This window comes from Pelmatolapia mariae, linkage group LG3_W, assembly GCF_036321145.2.
Source record: "Pelmatolapia mariae isolate MD_Pm_ZW linkage group LG3_W, Pm_UMD_F_2, whole genome shotgun sequence".
NCBI classification, from domain to species: domain Eukaryota; kingdom Metazoa; phylum Chordata; class Actinopteri; order Cichliformes; family Cichlidae; genus Pelmatolapia; species Pelmatolapia mariae.
In genome coordinates this window covers 94342891-94363919 of record NC_086229.1, presented here as the reverse complement: position 1 = coordinate 94363919, position 21029 = coordinate 94342891, and the positions used below count along the sequence as shown (strand labels likewise).

At 43.3% G+C, this 21029-nt stretch overlaps 1 protein-coding gene across 3 annotated transcripts in view; it reads right to left on the bottom strand.

The window, feature by feature from the left end:
• The window catches only part of LOC134625023 (NACHT, LRR and PYD domains-containing protein 12-like), a 31519-nt gene extending 11359 nt beyond the window's left edge, over positions 1–20160 (bottom strand). Inside the window, exons 1-6 of one of the 3 annotated variants that reach the window (XM_063470330.1) lie at positions 20033–20160; positions 16108–16184; positions 14155–15988; positions 8368–8541; positions 6744–6917; positions 4419–4595 (exon numbers count right to left, since the gene is read on the bottom strand). In XM_063470330.1, coding sequence (XP_063326400.1) covers positions 4419–4595; positions 6744–6917; positions 8368–8541; positions 14155–15988; positions 16108–16184; positions 20033–20142 — 2546 coding nt within the window. In that variant the 5' untranslated portion in view covers positions 20143–20160. Of the gene's footprint in view, positions 1–4418; positions 4596–6743; positions 6918–8367; positions 8542–14154; positions 15992–16107; positions 16185–20032 lie in introns of all 3 variants that reach the window. The other 2 variants (XM_063470331.1, XM_063470329.2) reach the window with 2 other exon arrangements.
• Between the last annotated feature and the right edge of the window lie 869 nt (positions 20161–21029).

The window sequence follows — 21029 nt, the reverse complement described above, 5'->3', positions numbered from 1 at the left end:
ACAAAAGACTGGACTAAGGTTGGACACATGACTGATAATTGTTATGTTTTAAGTTTTGTTTTATAACACAGGTTGGATCATAAGTGGGAGAAACTGAGTATGAAATGTGAAGTTCTGGTTAACACACAGGCTTTTGTTTCTAGGACGTTTCAAGGATGCAGGCTGTGGATGGAGCCAAGAAGGGATTTTGACATGATGATTAATTTGATTTCATTCCTTAAACATAGGTTTGAAGGCCCGGAGCAACTATACCTAATATGATATGATTAACCTTTTCTTTTAATTCCCTAACCTGAGTGAAGGATTTTGAGTTTGTAACACATGAGATGTGTCACAAAAAGGGGGGTCTTAATATATGTGATTAGCTACAGGAAATGAGCTACAGGAAATGTGCTCTTTTAGGGTTACTAAGCAAATGTCTACGTGACCTTTACCTAACAACCTTTGCGATGATAAACTTGTTTACCGACTTGCTCTCTTGTAGAACATACAGACTTAGGAAAGGGGAACCTCAGCTCTGAGTTTTGAGAATAACTCTGTTAAGTTGACAGGAAACACGTCGGAATAGCCATATAGGGCAAATGTATTAGAGCTTGTAATTAAATGTGGGACTTGAAAAGAGGAAGCAAATTTGGTACAGGACGTACTTGAGATGATCAGATGAGAGAAGGAGAAGGTCAGGAATAGTTTAAAGTAAGATTGAGAAATTAAATGGGGTAAAAGGGGGTGTAGCTTCAGGGCAGTTCACAGCCCGGCGTAAACGCAAGGTGCTGTCACACAGCTTAAGTTATTTGGTTGATTTATTTTATGACAAAATAATAAGGAAATATTAAAAATATACAACACGTTGAGGAGATCTCTTTTGTTATATTTTAGTGTTTAACATGGAAGATGCCTCTCTGGAGCTTCTCTCCTGATGCTACCCCACCAAAAGACGCTTATCCATAGAGACTGTGTCAGCTCCCAAACAGACAACAACAAACCAAGACTAGCAATAAACAATCTAAACATAAATAATAACAAATAAAGAACAATACAGAATAAAAATTTGAACCGAAGAATAAAATAGTGAAATGTGGATTATTAAATATTAAGTATTTCTCTTCAAAAGTCTCTGTTAGCTGACGCCAAGCGGTCGCAGCAGATGGCTGCCCGTACCTGAGCATGGTTCTGCTGGAGGTTTCTTCCTGTTAAAAGGGAGTTTTTCCTTCACACTGTTGCCAAAGTGCTGGCTCAATAGGGGGTCACAAGATTGGTGGGTTTTTCTCTGTATATATGAAGCACCTTGAGGCAATTTTTGTTGTGATTTGGCGCTATATAAATAAAATTAAATGGGAATGTATTGAAGTAAACTTAAATGTCATAAACTAGGAATTAGTTCATTTCTCAGGGGAGAAATGAAAAAACGGGGACTGGTGTTAGGAATAAAAGCTATATTTTTAATATGAATCTGCTCATTATCTTGTTTTATGTACTTTAATAATGAAGGCTGGCTTGTAGAGCAAGGCCACCTTTTACTCACAAACAAGTGCTCAGCCAGACTGAAAAACAGGAAGTTTTAGTGCACAAGACATATTAATAAATATAGACACAAAAAAGAGGAACTCCCCATATAAACAACATTCAAAATGTGTGAAGTATAAAGTACCGAAATAACACTATATAAGTCACAGCTGATGATTCTAATGTTAGAGAGCTCTTGCAACTGGCGTCTGAGCTGTGCAGAGGTCGCTCTTAAGACAGGTACTTATGTAGGTTAACATAAGGTTGAGCCCAATAGAAGCAAGGCACCCCAAATGTGCACAGCATGCAGCAAGGGTGGCCAAAATAATATAGGAAACAGCACATGTAGGGAGAGAATACTCACTAAAAGTTCTGACTAACATAGTGTGGTGGCTTATGTGAACTTGCAGGCGTTCACTATGACATCATTAGCACAACAGAGACTGAGTAAAGTTTTAGATGCTGGAAATGTGACACTTACACATGAAGGAATCAATATGGCAGATTTAATGGGATTAGGAGGACCTAATTATTGTACTAAGACAGCAGAACTTGAAGGGAAAGTCAGGGAAGATTTAAAAGCAGGACCTGTTGGGATTTGGGATTTAGAGATTCTTTTATTGCTATCATATAATCTGTCTTATGATGACTGCATTAATAACATGTTGTACAGTATTATTTTAATAGTATTGAATATGTTTGTGATAACAGTGATGTCTCTATTTACAGGTTGAGTTGATTTCATACACAAAGCATAACTGTGCTTGTTTAGAGTTGATGTTCCGTCCAAAAGGGTTTAAGCTTCACTGGTGAGAGTGTCCAGGTGATACATGTTGAGGGAAGATGAGAACATAGCAGGTTAATTGCATGCACGCTTACAAACACACATGATTTAAATATAGGCCAGGCCGAAGGCCTGGACTTTATGTAGCTTTTAAATTTACAGCTCCTAACTTGCAGGAATGGCGTGGAGTGTAATGAATGGATGCAAAACATGCTTACAGACACAAACATGACATGGATTTATTTTGTAGGGTAAAGGTGGACCACATGTTGCTGTGTTTCTGCTTAGCAACTACTGAGTCGGGTGAAACAAAATGTTGTAGATAATGGAAACTTGTCTAAACTGGTATGAACAGTAACTTTTGCATGTTATGTATATGCTTGAAGCAAAAAGAGGAGTAAATGATGATAGAAAATTTTGAAGTGTGTTTTCTAGCGGAGATTTAGGCTGACATAGGGATGGTGTATATTTTACCCGGGGTGTTTTTAATAGAACTAAAAGCGTTGCTCACACACATAAAGAGTATTGAGATTAAGTAAAGTTAATATAATGGATAGAGCCCAGAACATGATGTTGTGAACCAACTTTGAATAATGACAGGAACCTTAGATGAACACAGTAGGTTAGTAAGGTGTAGCAGAGAGAGGCTGTTTGTTTTTTATCCCTTACAGGAGAAGATTTCCACTAGAGAGGGACCCAGAAAAGGAGCAGGGACCACTTAAGCATGAAGTGTTTTCAAGTGGGAGCTGGTGTTTTATTACTGGACCACCTAGAGGACATGAGGTGGTTGTCTGATTTGCTGAGTCAGAGGACGCCTAGAGAGGGTCAGAGCGAAGGCAGTGGACCTGGGAATGGTGGTTTCAGGGCCCATGAGGCCATTAATGGATGTAGAGGTGACAGAGTGGGTCGAGGAGTGACCCAAGGAAATGGTGTGGTGATGTCTCTGGAGAGACATCAAGAGAGGGAATTGTAATATTTAAAGAAATTAGGTCACTGCTGAACTGTATCTAACCATCATCCTTAACATTACATTAATTATCATTTCATCAAAGTGTTTATTGAAGCTGCTGGCATTATGTTATAAGTTATATTATAGGGGTTATCATAATCAAATATTAACATGTTTATTACAGGTGCAGTTATAACTACTTTAAAATGATTGAGTTAATATATATATATCATAACTCAGAGCCTGAGTATATGGTTACAGTAAAATAGTAGCTGAGCAAAGGCCTGAATGTATTCAGCTTCTTGTGGTATTTGAGTTTGCTTAGTTACAGGTGACGAAAGGATGTCCAGTCCATGGGGACCTCAAAGGCCTGAGATCTTCACCATATTTGGATGGATGGGGAACTTCTGTGTCTGCAGTTATCTCTTAAAATACATGGATGTTTTGTACATGCAAATTATGTGCTTGTAAACGCAAGAAGGGGCGTTACAATACCCTGATGTTATAAAAGCAATCTAGAGTGTATTTTGGGCAGAGATGTACAACTGATGTTTTGCAGTTTACACCTCTCCACGCTGCGTGCATTCATTAAAATAAATTGTTTGACCGACCTCTTCTGGACTATCATTGTTTTGCTCTCATCCTCAATTTCGAACCCGTAACACTGCTTCATGTGTTTCTGTTTGATCCTCAGTGACTTTGACACAAAGGTCTCTGCTGTGATGATCACACCTCTGATCAAGTCTCACAGTGTCAGCTTTGTTTTTATACATATGGATATGTGCTGATAAATGATCAGAATTAGAATATTTCCCACTGTCTGCTGTGTGCCGTGACCTTTGACCTGCTAAAGACAGTCAGCTGTGGATTATTCATTGTTGTGTCTGATACTTAGAACTGTGAGGAAGAACACTACACAGTTAATCAGGGTCGCCTCTCTCTGAATCAGGAAAGGTGGGCAGGCCGCGTGTGGGCCGCGGGCCATACGTTGAGTCTCACTGTTTGAAATGTGAACATTGTTCTGCTGCAGTCAATGGACTAAACCAGAGAAGAAGAAAACAGACTTTACAATGAAGATCCTCAGTGTGGATCAGTATAATATCAGCTCGATTTCTGCAGTTTAGTGTCATCATAACTTTCACATCATATTCATCTCAGCACAACTAAAACATGCTGACTGACCTCAGAGTTTCAAGTCCACATCCTGGACTCTCCAGGAAACCACACAGATGCTTCACTCCTGAATCCTGCAGGTAGTTGTTGTAACTCAGGTCCAGCTCTCTCAGATGGGAGGGGTTGGACTTCAGTGCTGCTGCCAGATAAACACAGCTGATCTCTGACAAACCACAGAGACTCAATCTGTATAAAGAATGAAAGATGTAAGTTTATTAGACAAAGTGTGAGCTTGAAATCATTCAGTGTTTCATCATCTGTTCAGAGCTGAAGAAGGTTCAGAATGTAGAAGTTTAGAAAATGGAAACTCCAAACAGCTGAAGCCAACAGGAAGCAGCTTCACACAGGAAACTGTGCAGAGTTTCAGACTATATGTCCTGATGCAGCCAGTTGGATTTTGGAGATTTGAATCTCTGTTCTGTGACTAAGTCCTTGAATCATTTCTTCCAGTTGGTCCAACAAGACAGACTAAGTATTGGACATGTGTTGTGGCTCCATTAGAGGAGCTTCTAAATGTGATGTGATGGCCCCTCTGGGTCTGTCAGGTCACAGCACTGAAGAGAGCTCAAACTGGGCACACAGTTGTTCCAGTCTGGACCAAAGACTCTATACTGGGACTGAGGGACTGCTTTGACTGCACCCACTGGGACTTTTTAAAGGCTCATGTTCTCACTTAGATCATCGATTTCTACTTACATTTCTTTCTGGGGAAAAATGGGGATTACTTTGGAAACAGGAAGTATTTTCCCCAATAAGCAGCCCTGGATTAGTAAATCACTCCAACATGTTCTCAGGCAGAAGAAGGTGTCTTGTTATGAGGGAGAGAAGAAAAAGATTGAGGCACAGAAACTTGTTGAAAGAGAGATAAAGCAGCTAAAATCAGGTGTAAAAGTAAAGCAGAGGATGAGCTGAATAAAGGACACTCAAGGCTGGCTTGGAAAAGAATGAAGTCCATGGTGGGGATGCAGAACAAGGAGCAAAGATGAATGTGATGCTGAATCAGCAGAAGACTTGGACTCATTTGATTCCAGCTTTGATATCATTGATTTCAATGAAGAGCTTTGTGATTGTAGCAAAGGGCTGGTAGCTCTGAGAGTCCCACTGATGAGGTGTTTGTGTGGAAATCTCTTAGTGGGACCAAAAAGAGGAAAAAGCCCTGGTCCTGACGCTGTGGGAGGGAAATGATTGAAGTGTGCTGTGAGGAACTGACTGGGAGATTTCCACACATTTTCCAGTCCTCCTGGGAACAACAGGAAGTTCCCAGCACATGGAAACAAAGGTTAAGTGTCCTATGGCACTCGGTGATGATGGTGCTGTGGCCAAACCACCTCCACCTCTTTGTAAAGGAACTAAGTGTAATCTGAAGCTTCAAATGGAAACTAAGACTTCCTCCGCTAGGTGGCAGTGTCTGATGAGAAAGTATTATTTTTCAGGGAGTTGGCAACAGTACCTGTGATGGATTGCTCACCTGTGTAGGTGGACCACGCCTCTTGCCCTGTGCTAGGGCACAGGCTGCAGCCCTGTGAGCCTAAGCTGAATAAACAGTTAGCAAAAATGATCCATAGATGGCCTGAAATTCCCAAGTTAGCAGTTTGGTAGATAGCTATGACATGCTAATCCCATCCAGCAGCTGTATTCTACCTGTAAGCTGATCCCTGCTGAGCCAAAGCACTTTTTCATATACAAATTACAACCTTTAATACAAACTTATTGGTTAGCATCTTATTAGCCTGCTGTTAGCTTCATTCCACAGAAAACTGAGAGAAACTAACAGAGTTGATAAAGAATAAAGAGAAATGTGCTGATTTAAAGCCTTTGAAGTGTTTCAGATGATCTCTGTCCACTTCTGCCCACTCATTCATTCATATAAGCTTCTAATGCAGCTTTGATCTTCACAATCTGCTTCATGAAACTCATTCTAACCCTGAATGTCAGAGTGTTCCTCCTTCTCTTTCCCATCATTCATGCTGGCAGTGGAGGAGATTTGGATGTTGGACTGTGTTTTGGATGATGTGTGTATGTTTGTGTTGGACTGCTGTCTGTAAAGCAAACGCACATTTTGCTTTGGATTTCTTTCAGACTTAAAAGTGGAATGAAGAGTTGGAGAGTTTCACAGTTAATTATCCAGTGGAGGATTTTTCTTCTTCTTTGAAAGTTTGAAATGTGAATTGTTCTGCTGCAGTCAATGGACTAAACCAGAGAAGAAGAAAATAGACTTTACCATGAAGATCCTCAGTGTGGATCAGTATAATATCAGCCTGATGTCTGCAGTTTAGTGTCAGCACAACTTTCACATCATATTCATCTCAGCACAACTAAAACATGCTGACTGACCTCAGAGTTTCAAGTCCACATCCTGGACTCTCCAGGAAACCACACAGATGCTTCACTCCTGAATCCTGCAGCTTGTTGAAACTCAGGTCCAGCTCTCTCAGATGGGAGGGGTTGGATTTCAGTGCTGCTGCCAGATAATCACAGCTGATCTCTGACAAATCACAGTCCATCAATCTGTATAAAGAATGAAAGATATAAGTTTATTAGACACAGTGTGAGCTTGAAATCATTCAGTGTTTCATCATCTGTTCAGAGCTGAAGAAGGTTCAGAATGTAGAAGTTTAGAAAATGGAAACTCCAAACAGCTGAAGCCAACAGGAAGCAGCTTCAAACAAACACAACAAGAGAAAAAACTCTGAATGTTTCACATTAAAGTCGTACATTTATCATAAAAACAGGACAAAGACTTGAAAAAGTCGTGTTTTTCCTTCCAGGAACCACATGGCTTCATTTTTAAAGGTGAAGTGTGAAAGAAATGGACATATTTGAAGTCCAACAACCTTTTCCAGTCACATGATTAAAGCAGACAAACTACAAGCTCATTTTCATTCCAACAAGTCATCTTCTGACCTGGACTAACAACACTGGTCTCTATGTGCAGCTGGCTGTGAGACCAGTGCTCAGGGAGCGTCTACAAAGTGCAACACTGAAAGAACATCACACACTCATTTGCTTCCATCATCCAACCTGAAGAGGAAACAGAGACGGCTCCCCTTCAAAGTAAAAGCTGCTCCTTTTGGACACAGTATCAAAGAAAGTCTACAGTATAACATAGAAAAGACAGAACAAAGTTTTGGTTGTTTTTAAATTGTGCAGAAATGAAACTACACTAAGCTCAATTATGTGGCAGACATTTCATCCCACGACAGTTTGGCCTCATCCTGGGCCGGATTATCCAGCACACACTCTGACCATAGGCCCAGGGGCCACGCACAGCTGGGCTCCATCGAAGAGACAGGAATCAAACCAACACAATGATAAAAAGCACAATGTGATCTTCTTACATCTTCAAGACAAACATAGTAAAAACATGAGCACATTTGTTTCCTGATAAAATGATGTGACAGGTAGAACAGAGTAAAGTGGTGGTGTTACAGCCTTTCTCTCCTCTGCTGCCGAGGCTGTTAGTCTTTCCCAAACTCAGCTACAGGACTTCCAAATGAATGCAGCAGAAGTGGCTTTACAAATGAAAGAGTAAGAGGAAAAGAAGAGGAGAGGGAGGCCACCCTGACCATCACTCCAGCTGAAAACATCACACTTCCAATAATGTTGGTAAGAAAACTCTACAGCCTCATCAGCACTGACTTCATCTTCACTGACTGGTGGAGCACAACATGAACCTTTGGAGGCTGAAACACTGTCCTGTCAAACATCTCCCCGTCACCACTCCACTTCTGTCAGCCTTTAAATGAACCCTGCTCAAGTCGGTCACTTCTGTTTGGAGCCAAAAGGAAAAACTGTTGTTCAGTCGTTTGGAAAGACACAACATTTCTGAAAGCACTCAAACTTCTTCACATTTGTCTTCAGACACATCCTGAACATTTAGGAACTAAAGAAAGTTTCAAACATCAATCAAAGACCTGAAATATAGAATAACAACAACAGTCGCAGTCAGTGAACTCACCTCAGAGTCTCCAGTCGACAGTTTGGACTCTCCAGTCCAGCACACAGAAGCTTCACTGCTGAATCATGCAGGTTGTTCCAACTCATGTCCAGCCCTGTCAGATGGGAGGGGTTGGACTTCAGAGCTGAGGCCACAACTTCACAGTGAGACTCTGAGAGTTGACACTCAGCCAGTCTGTGATGATAGAAAATATAAAATGTGTTATTATAAAAGCAGAAAATCTGCATCATAAATACAGACTGAATGTATATGAAGACAAAACAGAGTGAGGTCATGAATCTGCTCTTCACATCTGTGCTTCAGCTCCTCTTACTGTGTTTGACATGACACAACGATTGAGTCTCTCTCAGACCTGCAGACTTTTAATGAGAATCTTTGTTTGGCTTTAATCTGCAGATGAAGGAGGAAGATGGTGTCACATTTAGGCTTCCATTATGTCCACAGTCTGTCACTGAGATCTGATCCAGAGTCAGAGTGAAGACACACATTTGGACTGTTTCCTGTTTTGACTCCAGAACACTTTGAATCAGTTCAGCTCAGTGAAGAGTTCCAGCTGGAAAGATGATCTCTGTTTGCTACCTGCTGTCAGGTACGACTGTTCACGTCCACACGCAGGAAAAACCTGCTGACTGTTACCAAACGGAGCAGAAATCTCATCACTGGACAACAATGATGAATGAACTCAGAGCTGCTGATATCAGATCTGATTTCAGGGGAACTAAACACAGAAATGATTGGCTCATTTTACCTTTCTGAGCCATTATCTGCTGGTGTGTTGCTAGTTGGCAGAAAATGATTTGTATTCCTGTTCAGGGCTTCAGTGTTTATGAGTCCAGATCCAGGTGACAGCAAGTCAAAATGATGTTACCTGTCTGTGTTCAGCAGCAGCCTGTATTCACTTTGAATATTGTTATAAGCTGACATGGATCAGTTTGTCTTTGATTGGTTTGTAAATGTCACTGTTTCCATTGGACCTGAGTGACGGTACAAAGACAGAGAGGGAGAGAAAGGAGAGAGAGGATGGAGACAGCAAAAAGAGAGCAAACCCAAACAGGTGAGAGTGGACAGGTGACCAAGGTCAGCAACCAATCAGAGAGCTTCTGTTTGACCCACAGTCACTGATGATGACTGCACATAACCAAGCAGTGTGTTACTCTGATATCAAATATGGATCCTGCTCTTCTAATAATGATCATCAGATGATATTATTGTATTATTTTGTAGCTGAATACGATGTTTGTGTGATTATCAGTGAAAGAAACAGTGAGGAGGATGGAGAGAGAGAGAGGACAGAGGGTGAAGTTAGAAACACTAAAAGGATTTTTCATGGATTTCATGGATGATTTGAGTGATTTCCAGCAGGACACTTAAACATGTCAGTGGACGTCCTAAAGAACATATTCACTGATATGAAACGAGTCATTGAACAGGATTAATATCAGTGGAAACATGGTGGAAACAGCTGTGACTGCATGGATGTGACACACTTCAAATCTGTTCTCCACTCTTGGATTTGGGATCCATGGAGCTGCTGCTGAGTCTGTACAATAAAGGATGGTGTGGAAGGTTGCAGCGTACGGACACAAACACTTTGTGGTATTTTAATTTCAACATTAAACTACTAACCTACACTGATCAATGATGTTAATGATCACATCTGGATTGCAATGGAATTTCTTTTACTTATGTACTAATCACATTATTTTATTGTATAATGCCTTGGTGCCACTGGATTTTAACATGTCTGACACCCATACTGTAAGAGGGAAGTTGGGGGAAGCAGACCACTCCACAGGAAGAGTCTTTTGTCTCTTCGAGGACTCTGGGAGGTAGCACGGGAGTGTGAATCTTAAGGTGTGAAACAGCTGTGTACTGCCTTTTGTTCCTGGAGAAGTTATTTAACTGAGAGCCATGCTAGGCTCAGAGAGACTCTGCTGACCCTGCCCCGTGGTCACGTAGGCTCTCCACAAGCTGGTTTGTCTGTTCTGTGTGCTTTGATTAAAGAATGTTGGCTACCGCTCACCGCTCATCTGCAGGCTTTATTTAAGTGGAAAACTTCCACAACAGAATGGCGCTGTGAGCAGGGTGGTCCATGTGGTCGCTGAACAACGGTTCCGTGGATGGGCTGATCACCCCTGAGGAAAAAGGTACCTTTGTCCTACCGGCTGTTGAAGCAAAGGAAATGGAGGAGTCACGGAGCCGTGTGTTTCAGTCACCACAGAGACCATCAACTTTGAGGGGACTTCTGCAGATGGGTGAGTTGTAGCTAACTTGTATACAGTAATGGAGAGTTTTTGTCTGGCCGAGGGGGGGAACGCTGGCCAACTCCGGAGTTCGAGTCTCTGGAGGGAAAATCCTGGTGGTTTGAGACCCCAGGCCTGTGTTCGGGTTTTTGTCCAGCACAGGGACGGTAATTAAAATCCACCGTCGGGAAAATCCTGGTGGTTTGAGACCCCAGGCTTGTGTTGGGAACGGCCCATCACAAGGACAGTGGCTCGAGCACGCAGTTGGGGAGAAGCCGGGCCAGACCTGTGTTCAGTCCAAGTACGCCACAGGAACGGCGGTTCGGGTACACTGTTGGGAATCATTTCTGCGTACTACAGTGCGTGAAATGATGGTATTTTAGCACTTTTCTGCCGGTAAGGGAAGAAGGCCATTGCAGAGGACGCTCTGAATGTAAAGGGAAACTGGATCCGGTAAAGCGGCAGGCCTTCCACCAGGCGGCCAGGGACAAAACTCAATGTGTGACTGTATGTTAAGAACTGTGGGTAAAAGTATGTTGTGAGATGAAAGAGAATGGTTGTGTGGGAAAAGTTGATGTGTGTGTGTAAAACAGAGAAAAAATGGGTTACACAATGTTGAAAATGGGGAACAAAAACAAGGGAAAACAGTTTAAAAAAAGAGAGAGAGAGAGAGAGGAGTGTAGAAATGTGTGTAAAAGTTGTTTCCAACTAGCGGGAGAGGGTGGTACTGCAGGCCACCAGCTCCCCTAGTGTGGACACATAAAAATTTCTTTTTAGCAGAATTGTTGATGAAAATAAGCAAAAATAGGAAGGGAGTTTAGTGTTTTTCAATGTAAAACAACGACAATCTCTCTGGGTTTTTAAGAAAGGGGAGTTCAGAACCAGACAGGGGAGATGTGTTGTTTAAAGCCATGAGAACAATGATCAAAATGTCTCAGTGTGTCACTTGCAGGTGAAGAGCAGACCCGGATCAATTTTCCATGTGCAGCAGTCCCACAGTGGAAGGAGCAGGGAGAACATGGCTGTTTTAGTGTGGGAACTGAAATTTGGGTTTAGGAAACTGGGAAGAAAAACGACTGCCTTGCGTGGAGAATTGAAAAGTGTCTGGAGCACCGCAAAGAGGAGAGGTACACAAAAATTACACAAACAGAAAAATGCATTAATCCTACTAACACAAACACACATGCAATGAAGCTCATTAAGACCAAATAGCATTTTTAGCATGCATTGCTGTTACCATCATCTTGTCCGGTTCACTTAGTGGGTTAAGAAGTGATACATAGACTAGTGAACTAGTATTATTTTGGGGAAGGATGATTGAATCATTGCAGGGGTGAACAGAATGCTGCAGGGGGGTCAGATGAGTGGGGACTAATAGATTATTGAGTTTCTGGTTTCTGATGTGTGGGGGAGGTCTTATCATAACACACATCTGGTTACATGGGGGAAAACAAAAAAACTCATTATCTAATAGAATATTGTTGTGTGAGGTGTGTGACTGGTGGATGAAAGTTTTGGGGATTTTGCTTTTTCTTTGGTACCACTTTGAAACTGCCAATTAGTTTTGTTTTGATCTATAATTCTAAGAGAGTATGCTTAGACAACTTCTAAAAAGAGGCCTTCATATTTTTTATTTTTAACAGTGCACTGAGATTTTTGTTTGGCAATTTTCTCTTTTTCAAGCAGGCCTGCAAGATCGGGATCGAAAGCGCTACACAACATGTTGAACAATCGCAAGTGAGTTTCTCCAAAAATTAAAATGGGCTCGGGAGAAAGCCACTTATTTGGGACAATCAGAAAACAAGTCCCTGCCAAAAAGGATTCCGCGAGGTAATCCAGTCTAAATTCTTTTTTCTTTTTTGAAATGACGTCATTGCTGGCAGTAGAAACTTATTGCGTCACGAAAGGTTCTACTGTCAGCAAATAAAAAATGGGGACTGACTGGACTGACAAAAGCTTGACTGACTGACTATGCAAGATTGCACCTCCACCTTGACCTGACAAAAGGGTGGATGTATGTGTGTATGTTTCTTTTCACAGGAGCAGAAAGATTACAGCAACAGGTTGCAGGGGCTTTTGGGCCATGCCGACTTAACCTTTAATTGGCACTTTCTGTGCCTTTGTGAATTTACCAGGGGTGTGTTATTCATGACCTTGTATTGTTTACAGTGCAGAGGTCACTGTGGGAAAGTGTGCATACAGATGCGCTGCGCTAACATCTATTTTTCCACAGCAGAGGGCTAATCATATGATCTAATCACATGATTTACAGCAGGACACACCGCTGGCTAATGTTTTACCTTTTCTTAAGACAGGGCCTGGAGTGAAACTACTCCAGGGGAGAATCCCTGGGAATTTTTAAGAGACAATGCACAACTTCATTGTGCATGTCTAATTGTGCTAAGCTGACATAGGGCAAAAGAGGGTTTTCCGTGGAAGCTTTCATTTTTAAATTGCAGAGACCGTGACATGAGGGATATGGAAGAAGAGACTGAGGTACAGATGCAGACCACGACTGGGAGAGAACGCTTCAACAGGACCAGTGAGAAGCAGGGACCATCTGCAGGACAGCTGACAAACGACAGTGGGCTGCACCACTGGGCTTCCAAAGGATTGTCACGAGGAGATTTTGAACAGCAAAAATCTTAAAATAAAATGAAAGAGATTTCTACGTTGACGCTGAGGAAGACAACTAAGGTGTACGACGTGCTCTGCCTTAAATCTACAGCTGCGTTGGAACAGAAATCGAGGGATGGAGAGAGCGTGCCAAGCTCCAAAGTGACAGCGCAAGGAAGATCAGCGTTGGAATTATGACTCAGTAAATGGCACAGACACCAGGAGCCATGACTGACTGAGAATGTCCACCTAATGCTGTTTCACTTTGCCATGCAAAGTACTTTGACACTCTGGAGAAGACCTTTCCTCTGTATCATTGTTATAGCCATTTGCATGTGAGAGCTTAGATTGTGGGGAGGATTAAAGGTGAACAAAGGGTGGTGGGAGAACAGTGAAGTGAGGATACACAGTGTGAAACTCCTTTAAGTGTAAAATAATGTTGATGTGATATACAGAATGTCAGGAAAGAAATTCTGGTATTAATGTGATTCTTGATTTAAGAATCAAAGGGTGGGATTGTAATGGAATTTCTTTTACTTATGTACTAATCACATTATTTTATTGTATAATGCCTTGGTGCCACTGGATTTTAACATGTCTGACACCCATACTGTAAGAGGGAAGTTGGGGGAAGCAGACCACTCCACAGGAAGAGTCTTTTGTCTCTTCGAGGACTCTGGGAGGTAGCAAGGGAGTGTGAACCTTAAGGTGTGAAACGGCTGTGTACTGCCTTTTGTTCCTGGAGAAGGTATTTAACTGAGAGCCATGCTAGGCTCAAAGAGACTCTGCTGACCCTGCCCCATGGTCCTGCAGGCTCTCCACAAGCTTGTTTGTCTGTTCTGTGTACTTTGATTAAAGAATGTTGGCTACCGCTCACCGCTCATCTGCAGGCTTTATTTAAGTGGAAAACTTCCACAACAGGACTCACCCAGCCTTTCTGCAGTTCCTCACAGCTGGAATCAGTCTCTGTCGTCCCCGCTCTGATGTGTTGTACTTCTGCAGGTCCAACTCATCCAGAACCTCCTCTGACATCTGCAGCATGAAGGCCAGAGCTGAGCACTGGATCTCAGAGAGTTCCTTCACTGATCTGTTCTCTGACTTCAGCAACTCTTGGATCTCCTGAAATAATGAGAGGTGGTTCATCTCCATCAGACAGTGGAAGATGTTGATGCTTCTGTCAGGAGAGATTTGATAACTGTTCATCTCCTTCAGGTTGTTGATGACTCTCTGGATGGTTCCTGGACTGATCTCTGTCTGACCCAGCAGACCTACTAAGAGTCTCTGGTTGGACTTCAGACAGAGGCCATGAAGGAAGTGAACAAACAGGTCCAGGTGGCCATTTTTACTCTGGAGGGATTTCTCCATGACTTTAATCAAAAAGACATCCAGTGATGGGAAGCTATAAGACTTGAACATGCTCTTAAAAAAAGATCTGATTTTGTATTCTTCTCGGAAATTCCCTATAAAACCTTCTACCACCTTTGTCTTCCTGTTGGTGTGACAGTGGAACATGTAGACTGCAGCCAGAAACTCCTGAATGCTCAGATGAACAAAGCAGTAGACTGGTTTCTGGAAGATCACACACTCTCTTTTGAAGAGAGTACAAACTCCTGAGTACACCGAGGCCTCTGTCACATCCAGACCACACTGCTCCAGGTCTTCTTGGTAGAACATGATGTTTCCTTTCTCCAGATGTTCAAACGCCAGCCTCCCCAGCTTCAGAAGAACTTCCCTGTCAGCCTCCGTCAGCTCCTGTGGACTCGTCTCATGTCCCTCATGGTACTTGTTCTTCTTCCTCTTTGTCTGAACCAGCAGGAAGTGTGAGTACATGTCAGTCAGGGTCTTGGGCAGCTCTCCTCTCTGCTCTGTAGTCAACATGTGCTCCAGAACTGTAGCAGTGATCCAGCAGAAGACTGGGATACTACACATGATGTGGAGGCTCCTGGATGTCTTCATGTGGGAGATGATTCTGCTGGACAGCTCTTCATCACTGAATCTCCTCCTGAAGTACTCCTCCTTCTGGGCGTCAGTGAAGCCTCGTACTTCTGTTAGCCTGTCAACACATGTAGGAGTGATCTGATTGGCTGCTGCAGGTCGGGAAGTTATCCAGACGAGAGCCGAGGGAAGCAGATTCCCCTGGATGAGGTTTGTCAGCAGCTGGCTGACTGATGACTTCTGTGTGACATCAGACAGCAGCTTCCTGTTGGTGAAATCCAATGAAAGTCTGCTTTCATCCAGGCCGTCAAAGATGAACAAAAGCTGAGAGACAGCCAGCTTCTCTGCTGTGACCTTCTGTAATGTTGGATGGAAAACATGGAGCAGCTCCAGAAGACTGTACTGCTCATCTCTGATCAGGTTCAGCTCCCTGAATGAAAGCAGAACCACCACACTGACATGTTGGTTCTCCAAGCCCTCTGCCCAGTCCAGAGTGAACTTCTGCACTGAGAAGGTTTTTCCAACACCAGCCACGCCGTTGGTCAGAACCACTCTGATGGGTCTCTGTTGGTCAGGGAAGGCTTTAAAGATGTCCTGGCACCTGATTGGAGCGTCATGGAGGGCGTCCATCTTGGAAGCTGTCTCCAGCTGCTTCACGTTATGTTGGGTATGAACCTCTTCACTCTGTCCCTCTGTGATGTAGAGCTCAGTGTAGATCCTGTTGAGGAGGCTTCTACTTCCTGTTTCATCACTTCCTTCAGTCACACGTTCACATCTCCTCCTCAGACTGATCTTATGTTCATCTAAAACCTCCTGCAGACCAACATCTGCTGAAAGAAAGAAAAACAATGAGACTAAAGAGAAAGAAAACTCTTCAATGTCTGAACAACACAAGAAGTCCAGTTTTCAGAAATGAGTCCATCAGCAGACAGATGTTCAGTCTTACTTTGTACACAGCTGCTCTGACTGGCTGTCTGCAGTCCAGCTCTGCTTCTGGATCTTTCTCCACACTGTGCAGAAGCTCTGATGGTGACACAGAAAAGTCAAAGTGGAGATACTTCTGTGCACCTTTGATTAGACTCATTATAAAAAGGAAAGAAAAGTTTGAACACAGTCATGTTTCCAGTTCACTGACTTACATTTATTCCATGGACACTCACTCTAACCTGAACCACAGCTACAACCCAACATTGTTGAGGCCTCATCTCCTCCTTTCCTGACTGTAGAGCTTAAATATGCAACAACCAACAAATAAAAGAATTTGGTTCATTTCAAAGAAATTCACACGGTGACCAAGTAAAGTAACCGTAGTAAAGGAGACAACATCCCGTTGATGGGGGGATTATTTGAAAGATTTGCTTTAGTCACGTCACCAAATGCAGTTGAACCACCCGTGGATCCATGTTTGACCATCTACCACTCTGAGCTCTGCTTTTTAATCATTTTATTATTATCATCATTCATTTATTCATTCTTTGGAGGGGGGCTATTTCCTAATGCCGCCCTAATAAGGTGATGTTCAAGGGGAAATATAACAGAAACTCTTTCAGTGTTATTCATTAATAAATTAACAGATAAACTGTGAAGAAGAAAAAACTGAGATTTGAAGGAGAGAGTGAGAAACTTGATCATCCATCCTCATAATCCATGTTTATCAGTATCTGCTGTGACCATCCTGCAGTAATAACTACAAGTCTACATTTCTGTGACTGTTGATCAATCACAGCAGGAATCTGAGCTCATCTCTGCACACAGAGCAGCTTCAGCTCTGGGATAAACTGCTCGCTTCACGTCCTTCTCAGCTCACAGACACTCATCCTCATATTTTCCTTTAACATTTGATGGTATAATTCATCTGAGTTTACACTTTATCTGCATAAAACACAGGAAGTCAAAGCTGTTCTCAACATGAAGAAGTAGGCTTTCAGGAGCAAAGTGAGGAGATGAAAGCAGCACAGCGGGAGGTGAAACGCTGCCTGAGGGAAGCAAAGGACACCTACAGGAGGAAGATGGAGCAGAAGTTGGAGAGGAACTGAGGGAGGTCTGGAATGGTGTGAAAACCATCACAGGCCACAACACCAAGAAAAGCAAAGTGGGGGGGACTGTGGAGAAGGCAAACAAACTCAACAACTTCTTCAACAGGTTTGACCAGCCCACAACCCCCCCACCCTCACCTTTACTACAGAGCCCTCTCCCCACTCTCCTACCTCCCTCGCTTCCCCCCCTTCCTGACACTATGATGACACCCCCCTCCTCCAACCCCTCTCTCAACAGCAGGACATCCCCCCCCTCCTCCCAATCATCTCCCAGTGTCACAGTGGATCAGGTCAGGAGACACCTGAGGAAGCTTCGCCCCAGGAAGGCAGCAGGCCCAGACAAGGTGTGTCCCAGGATGCTAAAGGCGTGTGCTGCTGAACTTGGGGAGCCGCTACAACGAGTCTTCAATCTCAGTCTGCAACTGGGGAGAGTGCCCGCCCTCTGGAAGACATCCTGCATCGCCCCGGTCCCCAAAAAGAACCGGCCCAATGAACTGAATGACTTCCGACCGGTGGCACTGACGTCACATCTTATGAAGACTCTAGAGTGGCTCTTCCTCAACCTCCTCCGAGCACAGGTACAACATGCCCAGAACCCACTACAGTTCGCATACAAGGCGGATGTCGGAGTGGAGGATGCCATCCTGTACCTCCTGCATAGAGCCCACTCACACCTGGATGGGGGAAAAGGCACGGTCAGGATCCTGTTTCTTGACTTTTCCAGTGCCTTTAATACCATCCGGCCCTGTCTGCTCCAGGAAAAACTGAACAGGATGGAGGTGGACCCCTGCCTGGTGGCTTGGATCTCCGACTACCTCACTGACAGACCACAGTACGTCAGGCTGAAGAACATCACGTCTGACACTGTGGTCAGCAGCACAGGAGCACCACAGGGAACTGTGCTGTCCCCTCTTCTCTTCACCCTGTACACCTCTGACTTCTGCTACAACTCTGAATTATGCCACATTCAGAAGTTTGCAGACGACACAGCCATCATGGGGTGTATCTGGGATGATCAGGAAGAGGAGTACATGAGTCTGGTGAGGAACTTTGTCGCATGGAGTCACACAAACCACCTGCAACTCAACACCTCAAAGACTAAGGAACTGGTTGTGGACTTCGGGAGGTCCAGAGAAGGTCCACTGCCGGTTCAGATAGAGGGGGAGGAGGTGGAGGTGGTCAACAAGTACAAGTACCTCGCGCTGTGGGTGGACAACAAACTGGACTGGTCATGCAACACAGAGCACCTGTATAAAAATGCCCAAAGCCGACTGTACTTCCTCAGGAGGCTGAGGTCTTTTAACATCTGCAGGAAGCTCCTGAGGATGTTTTACCAGTCAGTGGTTACTGGAGTACTTTTCTATGCTGTGGTGTGCTGGGGGAGCAGCACAGCTCCGTGGTCAGCATGAAGCTGGACACTCTGGTGACAGTGGCAGAGAAAAAGACACTAAAAAAACTGCTGGACATTATGGACAATGCTGGGCATCCTCTGCACACGGCCATAAACAATCAGAAGAGTCTGTTCAGTGACAGGTTGCTTCTCCCAAAGACAAGAACCAACAGACTTAAAAACTCCTTTGTCCCACACGCCATCAAACTGTCCTCTCTGGAGGGGAGAGGGAGGACAAAGGAGGGGGGAGAGACTAAGCTGTAGTGCCTCTTCTCTTCACTTCACTGTGCAATACTTTTTGTTAATAGTCAACGGTGCAATAGACTTCAATACTTGAAATGTGCAATTCACTTGTATTCTTATTCCTATTTATTCTATTTAACCCCTTCGTATATTTTATTTATATGTGTCTCTGTATTTATATATGTGTATATATATATATATGTATAATATTCTGCTCACGCTCTGTAACTTCTGTCGGTGCTGTGCTTTTGGAAACCGAATTTCCCAGAGGAACCCACCCGAGGGACTAATAAAGTTTTATCTTATCGTATCTTATCTTATCTTAAATACAGAAAAACAGGCCCAAACACCATAAACCATCAGTTTCACCATGTAGAATATATTGTTGTTTCCTTGCTTTTCATTCAGAGAAAAACTCTGATTTTGATTTTCTCTGTTCTCTTTGCCACAGCCCATCCCAGCAGCAGCTGAAGCAGCTGACTGTCATAACACTGAATAACCTGGCTGGCACACATGTTAATGTTAGCCATTTAAATATTAGCAGTTAGCTGAGGCCACAAGAAGAAGAGGCCCTAGAAGAACAATGGATGATAAGATTAGATTTTCAAGACTAGGCAGAGACGTGTTTTCCTTTACTGTCTCTTACAGAGGAGGGAGCAGATACCAGACGAGGTCACGGAGGTACGGGGAGGATTCACAGCAGACAGCAAGACTGCCACGTCCATGCGAGAGAGCGATGGCTACGATAATCTCTGTTTTTGTCTCACTATATAATGTTGTACAGCCCATTTGAGGGTTATCCTCTCTGTGAACCAGATGCTTGATTTCACACAGAGGTCCACCAACTCAATTTGATCAGTTATGGAACGATTTACCTCGACAGGCTCCTTCACTCGCTGCTTTTCACCCTCCTTTAAAACACACTTTTACTCCCTGACCTTTGACCCAGTGTGACATGTTGACTCACTACCTCAGACAGCTTAAAAATAGTATTTTTGTTTTTCGGTGCTGCTTAAAAGAACCGTAAAATATCTGTCCTGTATACAGTTATGTTCGTATATTTTTGTACTACATCAGGAAACTCAAAAATATAGTTTGTAATAATTTAATCCTTATTTTTAAAACTGTTTTGTCATTTTTCTTCTCCCATTGCATCAAAAATCATTATTTACACTGAATAAATAAGTCAGCAGCTCTCTTACATTGTTGCTGCAGGTTCATTACTGAAGTCTGGAGGGTTTCCTTTGGACCGGTCACTCCTCACAGACACACGGCTGGATGCTGCAGATCCTGCTCCATCCTCTTCCTCCATCTTCTTGATGTCAGGGTGGAGTTAGTCTGAGAGGCAAACACACACACTCAGAGGTGCTGTTGTTCTGGAAGCATCACACTGACGGGTTTCTAAAGTTCTCATTGATCATTTCATGGAGTTTCTGTGGTAAACACTGTCCTGTGACGTATGTGTTATGGTGAGGGTCATGAGGGCTAACCAGCCCCACTCCTTACTCCTCATATTTCAGCCTGAAGCACAAGAACAGCCTCAACCGAACCAGGAGGCTGTAACCTCAAAGGGACTTCATGGTTAGAAATAAAGGTTCAATGAAATGAAGCAGATCATAAAAACATGAGTTCCAACTTTAAAAGAAGCATCCACACGATGACGGCACAGCAGAGGAGCACTTTCTCTAACACACTGATTCAGTTCCACTGACACAAGGACACACACAGGAAGGCACACACACACAAGCCTTTATAAGAAACAACACAATCATCTGCGCTTGTCAATCCAAGTCCTTAGCCCATGAGCCCGCGGTATCACACCACAGATATTCCCTTACTTTGAAAAAATAAAGACAGTTTTCAGAACAGACCTGATGTTTATGCTACAGCCTGTTTGCCAATATAATCAATATCAGATATCAGAGCAACAGAAACCTCGGTGATCAGGACGCTGGGACTGAGAACAGGAAGTGGCTCAAACGTCACAGTTTCATGACGTCAGCCTGAACTCCACTCACGGAGTTTCTGTCGCCATTGTAGTTTTTAAAGTCCCGTGATAAAGGCGGGTCTTTCTGTGGATCCGCACGCTCATTGGCTAATAGCTCGAGATTGACACATCGTTATCCAATGAGCGTGCGGGAACTTCCGACATAAAGTTGTTTCCTTTGAAAAACCAAAGTCTGATTATTTTTGCCTCCA